The 6,845-nt window shown below is 32.5% G+C and overlaps 1 protein-coding gene across 2 annotated transcripts; it reads right to left on the bottom strand.

Moving 5' to 3' along the window:
- Nucleotides 1-3,158: 3,158 nt before the first annotated feature.
- Nucleotides 3,159-6,301, bottom strand: LOC108480394 (chaperone protein dnaJ 6-like). 2 transcript variants are annotated; one of them, XM_017783385.2, is made up of 9 exons: nt 6,010-6,301; nt 5,653-5,751; nt 5,411-5,512; nt 5,259-5,318; nt 5,070-5,176; nt 4,912-4,994; nt 4,372-4,462; nt 4,027-4,269; nt 3,159-3,485 (listed from the first exon to the last, which is right to left on the bottom strand). In XM_017783385.2, exons 1-8 carry the CDS (start codon nt 6,118-6,120, stop codon nt 4,059-4,061), a joined length of 864 nt encoding a protein of 287 aa, XP_017638874.1. In that variant the 5' UTR covers nt 6,121-6,301; the 3' UTR covers nt 3,159-3,485; nt 4,027-4,058. The 2 variants fall into 2 exon arrangements, with proteins under 2 accessions (XP_017638874.1, XP_017638873.1); XM_017783384.2 differs by having other exon boundaries at nt 3,159-3,539; nt 6,010-6,299.
- Between the last annotated feature and the right edge of the window lie 544 nt (nt 6,302-6,845).

Below are 6,845 nucleotides of genomic sequence, written 5' to 3' on the forward strand. Positions count from 1 at the left end.
TCCCCAAATCCTTAACTTTTCCCAAAACTTTATGATTTGTATCGAATTGATCCCTTAATGTTTCCAAACTATTTTTAAGGCCCCTTAGGCTCGATTTAAAGCCCAGTAATGTATTTTTGCTATGATTGTATTGTGTTATTAGAAGTTAATATGAAATTATATTTTTTTTTAAAGTTAAAGGTTCTGTTTTATATTATAATGTTTTATAACCCTAATCCAGTAACGGAGAAGGGTTAGGGGTGCTCTACTCTACCTCAGCCTCGAACTCCCCATCCACGACTTAATGTGTGATATTCTTCACTTGTTTGGCCTATTCCATATGATTGATTACCTCGTCCACGTGTTCCTCTTCCACCTTCATTTTTGCCTCTATATCCTTTACTATATCCTCCACGATTGCTTTTATCTTGTCCTCCAAAATTATTGCCCGCTCCACTTTCATTAAATGACAGTTTGCTTTGCAATACTTGCTCCAATTTTTCAAGTATCATTATTTTGCTTCATTTTATACTCATGGGCTTGGAGGGAACCCACAAGTTCGTCGACAGATAATTGTGACAAATCTTTTGATTCTTCGATGACAACAACCACATAATCAAATTTGTGTATCAATGATCGCAAAGTTTTTTCCATTACTCTTACGTAATCAAGATTTTCTCTGTTCCTTTTCATTTCATTTACCACCGCTTTAAATCGAGTGACATAATCATCAAAACTTTTTGAAACTTTCATTTTCAACGTCTCAAATTCAGCTTTAAGAGTTTGTACACGTACCTTTTTGGCCTTTTTCTCGATTGGAGGGATTTTTGAAAAATTACCCATGCTTATTTTGATGTCTTCGCATCTAAAATTTTTCCAAAGGTTAATTCATCAACATATTAAAAAAAAAAAAAAGCAATGCCCTTCTATCCTTTTTATGGGTTTCTTTCAAAACAATTTTTTTTTTGTCAAAGCCACTTCAACAGCTGCATTGGGCTCGACATATCCTTTTCGAAAACATCCCAATAATCTTGAAAACTGAGCGAAGCCTTCAATTGGATGCTCCAATTGCCATAATTTGTCTTTATTAATTTCAGGATCTACGATTGAATCATGTTTACCATTGTGAAGTCAACACGAACCTAGCTTAAATACCACATGTTGGAAGTGCAATGGAAAAATACTAACTGAAATAATAATTTTATTACACACTAATATTGCACTGTACAAACTTTTCTTTTCACTATACTAGCTGCTGCTAGTTTCTTTCACTCCTCACTTCACGACACTTTTTCTTTTCTTTTTTTTTCTTTCAATACTCATTCATATTTCATCAACTATTATACTGCCCTATAAACCATATTTATAATCATGTTTAACTGTTATTATTTATATATATTATTTAATTTTAAGGTGCAAAGATAAGATTAATGTTTTGAAAAATAATTGTAAAACTTTGGTTGGAATTTAAGGAGTCAAATCTCTATCCTAAAACCATGCACAACCAAACAACTAAAACCCTAATATTAAGGTGGGAAAATCCTAAAAGTAGGCATGGAAATCACCTATTAAACAACCCTTACTACTCTCCTTCTCCTCACCTGCAAGAAAATAAAAATAAGAAAACACAAAGAAAAATAAAAAGAATAAAGTTTTTCTGCAACAAATTAAGGCAGGTCTCTCCAACACCATGGACATGAAGAAGAAGATCTCTTGCGCTGTCATATTCGCCGCTGCCTCAATGAGCGCAGTCATGGCAGCAAGCACCGCCCCAGCTTCCTCACCAGATGGCGCCCCACTTAGCTCCGCCTCAGTTGGCGCTGCACCAGCTTCTGCATCAGGCCCAGACTCCAGCGTTGCAACCTCAACCTTGCCTGTTCTTGGGTCCTTGGTTGGAGCCTTCATTGTCTCTTTCTTTGCTTAAATTATGGGTTACCTGCAGTATTTGAAGAGATTATATATAACTTGCATACCATTTGTATTCAAGAAGGCTCACATTCCATTCCCTTATTTTGACTTCTACTGATTGAAGATTTCTTTTTCTTCACTTGTTTTGTAATGTGAGAATTTGAATTCCTTCTTATATTTTGCAATTAAAAATTATGGTTATGCTATACAGATTTTTTCTTTAATCCAAAATCAACATTTCATAAATTAAACAAGAGTAGGATACAAAAGAATTCCTTAGCTACAAATAAACAAAATATCCCTAACAAGTTCCCTAGTTGCGCCAATCTATCCATATAGATGTGCTTAAGTAAGGCTCCATCAAACTTGGTGATGAGACCTATAATCATTTACAAAGAAACACATTGTTAATCTGAGTATTAGCCACTATCTCAGCATACCCTCTCCCCATTACCGATGCCCACACAGGATCCGTCAGTGTAAGTTTGACAACACCAGCCATCGAACCTGTATGGTTCTAGGGAAAGGCCGATGAAACAAGTTGCCGTAAGAGCAAAATATATACATATTAGATGGATGAAGAATCTTCAATACTTGGATCAAAACCAACCCAGACTTATGATTCTGTATTGGTTAACTTCTAGGTTATCAAGAAGAAACTACTGCAGGCTTCCTGGTTGTTATTGGTTAATAATTCAATTTATTTGCTTTTTCTTCGAAATAATAAGTTCATGAATTTTAATTATTTTTTTATATTTTATGTTTGTTTTTAATAATATGATGTTGAAAACCAAAATTATTGTTAAAAATATGTAAAATCTCTAAAATATTCTTATATATAATAGCTGATATTGGAATTTAGATATATTTAGTTTACCCTAATAGAATAGTATTAAATGGGAATGAAATAAACAAGTAATAACCATAATGTAGTTTGGTTGGTCGAAATGTAATAAATAAGTTATAAAGTATTGCATTATTTGGTTGATTGAAACATGTTATTTTAAATAATAATATATTAATATATTTCATATTAAAATGATATAATAATAACATATAATATATTTCATATTTCATATTAAAATGATATAATAATAACATATAATATATTTAATAATATAGAAAAATATAAAAATATTTAAAATAAATAAAATTTAGAATATTTAAACTGCTTTCAAAAACATAAATTTAAAATATAATAATACATATTTTTAAAGTGAAATCTTATATTTAATAAAAGCAAGCAATTAGTTCTAAAAAAAAACAAGCAATTAATATAAAAGAAACATAATTTAATTTTTAAAAAGAAAAGAAAAGGAAATTAACAATCGAGTAAAAGACATGTCATCCTTCTACTACTAATGAGTCTGATCATTTTAATTTAGAAAACAAAAATGATCATGGTCGATGAAATCGAGAGTTTTGGACTTTCGTAGTCCTTAAACCCAAGTAACCAAACAGAGACCAGAGAAAAGGACTTAATCTTCAACTTAATAACTTATGAAAACAATTTTTTTTTTTCAGATGTTGGCAACAGCCGCCGCCTTCATAGTAGCCCAGAGCATCTTCTTCTTGGCGTCCTCCATTGCTCCAACTTCCTAAAATACATAATCAAATATCTTACCCATTTGACGCGCCATCATCTCTTACCCCTAAAATTGCATAAAATATATAATCAAATATCTTAATTAAAATATGTATCAGGACTCAATGGACATGAGACTCTTACTAGAATTTAGCATTTAGGATTCGAGATTACTCTTACTTTACTCTCACACCCGCCACGGAGCTCAACCCCCTGTTTTTCTGAGGGAGGCCAAAGAGCTCCCCAAAAATGACAGAGAAACCAACCCGAAAACGGTCCAGTGAACCGGCCAGGCACCGTATTTGGGTTAGGGTACATAACAATAATCGGGGCAGGGTAAGCAAAAACAATCTCACCCTGCCCTGTCCTTCCCCTTACCATCCTTCACCACATCCAAAACATTCCAGAAAAAAAAGTAACTTCTCAAGATAAGTGCAAATGAGCTTTCATTTTTTAAGTAACTACAACAAAAGCATCATCCCACGTTTCTTAGAGCATATAACGCAATTTGCATTCATATACTTGAAAAACATGCATTTTTGCATAATTCTCACCACATCCAACTTCAATAAAATCCAGGTGAGACCTACTGCCGCTTCCGTTTTGATTTGTTGGAGGTCTCTTTGCTTTCAACTTTCCTCTTCGCAGCTTCAAATTCTTCTTCAGTGGGTTCAGACTCTGCGTTACTCCCATATTTGGATACCAGTGATGAAAACATGGAATCAAATCGGTCTTTCCTCTCATTTCGACGCTGAGATATAATTGCAAATAGATCTGATTCTGGCTGTTTATTTGATCTGGTAAATAAACAAAAAAAAAAGAGAGGCACATTTTCACATTATAATCAGCTCACGTAAATGTCTTAAAAATCTATGGGAAAGACCCAGTAAAAAACTCACTTCCCCTTCCTCCTCAACGGACTCGTGGGTGGTTTCATTTCAGATACTTTCTTTGCCCATTTCTTATAGGCTTTGGATTCTTTAAGTTCTCCTACACAGACAAAAAAACAAAGAAAGGTTCATACCAAGAAAAGCTCAAAGAATAATGCATATCCCAGTTTTTGTAATTCCGGACACAATAGTGGAATAATCAATTAGTTCATCCGTTCTTAAACTGAATACAAATTTAGCTCCAGAGACGAGCGAAATAAATCAATTCAGCTCATTTGCTCTTAAACTGCTACATAGCTTTGAAATGTGATCCGTGTTTTGATTATTGTTTGTGAAGATATTAAAAAAATGTTGCTTAGAACTAAAAGCCTAAAGGTCTAACCATAGAGGATCCTGAATGTTCGGTCATCCATTTTTAAATTGAAAAACCAGGGAAAAACTATATGCAAGACTTTAATTATACTTTTTCCTTTTCGCCTAAGACTTTAATACTAGAACAGGAGATTTATAAGACAGCTTGTGAAAATAAATTCCCAAAAAAAGCCTCACTGGCTGCTATTGCCTCATCAAGCATGTCCTTGAAACGGTGTGAATCAAGCTTGGGATCTGAACAAAGCATAGAACAGAAGAGCCTGTCAAGGCAAAAAAAAAGTATCAGAACTAATCTCAAAAGCCCAAAGGAAAGGAAAACACTCGGCCTCTCTTACTTATTCATATTGCCCTTGAACTTCCTGTAAAGATCAATCAAATCTTTCTTCTCTGAATCAGACCCCCTATAATTTGCTTCAAACTCTTCAATATCAGCATCGGTGACCTGAAACAGATTCAACCAGTGTAAACAAAATGGAACAGAACCCCAAAGTTAAAATGACATAAAGAGAGACAAATGCCGTAACCTTTTTGTACATAGTCCTGAAAAAGCTTTTCAAATTCTCAACAACATCCCCAGCAAGATCCTGATCAACAAAATCACAGGAAACGAATTAGATACAGCATTTTTCACATAAAAAAAGAAAAAGAAAAAGAAAGAAGATACAGATTTACTTACAGTGTCATCAACGCAACCTGTTTGGTCATAGACAGCCCGTTTCTCTTCGTCACCGAGAATCGATATGACCTTTTGCAACTGCTGAAATTTCTCTTTGGCTTCCTGTATAAGTAAATACAATGCGTTACAAATAGAAGAAAAAGAACCAAATTTTAGCTTCATGTTCTTCCCTTCAACAATTCCACACACAAACAGATATTTGAAGTCTAATTTCAACATACAAATTAACTTCAGTTTTTTACCTCATCACCAGGGTTCTTATCAGGATGAAGTCTCAGTGCCAACTTATAATATGCTTTCTTAATCTCTTGCTGAGATGCTGCTTTTTCGACTCCAAGAATCTGCAAGCAACCAGTCGTTATAGGGTATCTGCTGCTCAAATTTCTAATGGAAATTTCAATGAATAAAATAAACCAAGAATCTAAACAACCACCTTCGAATGAAATTCCAGTATGAACCTATTACATATACATCCAAAGGCAGCCCATATTAAGGGGGGCAAAAGAGAGAAATCTTACTTCACAATCATTGAATCACAGGTAAAAACAACCCAAAACCCTAATTTTCGAAATTAAAATTTTAAAAGAAGAGGGGAAAACCTCATATAAGCTCTTTTCGTTTGAAGAAGAATGATTGCCCTCTTCTTCTTGAACTACTTCATCCTCCTCATCTTCATCGCGTGAAGCCCTAGATTTCTTTCTCTTTCCCATTTTTGCCCAAATTATTTAAAATAAAACAAAAAATTCCTTTCTTTTTTGATTCAGAAACTAAAGAGTGAGGAAGGAATTTTGGTTTATTTAATTTATAGGGTCGGTTTTGGGCTTTGATTCCTTCCCGCAATATGTGCTATAACATTTTCATGTTTGCTATGTAAAATAAAGTAAACTAGTTTACAGTCCCTTGTATTAATTAAATTAAATAAAAAACATTTTTAAAAATCAAATCAAATCACAAACCATTGTGTTATCACTAAATTATGTTTATGATTCATCACTTGTAATATTTTAATTTAATATAATTTCACCATTAGTTAATAAAAAGAAGTTTATACTCTTAATTATTTTGATTAAAATGTTATGGTCGAATTTTTCTTTATAATGTTGATCCCAACTTCATATAGAAATATATATATAAATATATATATATATATATATATATTATTTAGACTAATTAATCTCATTGTAAAAATAAATAATCAAATTATATCAAATTAAACTATAAAGACAAAACCCCAAATGTGAGCATAATAAAAAAATCGAACTGTAATTTTTACTATTATCTTATAATGATTAGAAAATACTAATAAAAATATAATGATTAAAAACAAGAGATATCATTAATTTAGTTCAAGTAGTTAACACCCTTAATACTTTCCAAGGTTTACATGGATTTTTAAACACTTATTCTAACTCTTCATGTCAAAAATTTTAAAATT

The sequence above is a fragment of the Gossypium arboreum genome, chromosome 1 (genome assembly GCF_025698485.1).
Source record: "Gossypium arboreum isolate Shixiya-1 chromosome 1, ASM2569848v2, whole genome shotgun sequence".
In the NCBI taxonomy this organism is placed as follows: domain Eukaryota; kingdom Viridiplantae; phylum Streptophyta; class Magnoliopsida; order Malvales; family Malvaceae; genus Gossypium; species Gossypium arboreum.

Excerpts from the sequence above, each read along its gene's own strand:
- LOC108480394 (XM_017783385.2), bottom strand. The coding sequence starts at position 6,120 with ATGGGAAAGAGAAAGAAATCTAGGGCTTCACGCGATGAAGATGAGGAG. Across the intron at positions 5,752-6,009 it reads ACGAAAAGAGCTTATATGAG|ATTCTTGGAGTCGAAAAAGC; the intron begins GTTTTCCCCTCT and ends GGTTGCTTGCAG. Across the intron at positions 4,995-5,069 it reads TTCAAGGGCAATATGAATAA|GCTCTTCTGTTCTATGCTTT; the intron begins GTAAGAGAGGCC and ends TTGCCTTGACAG.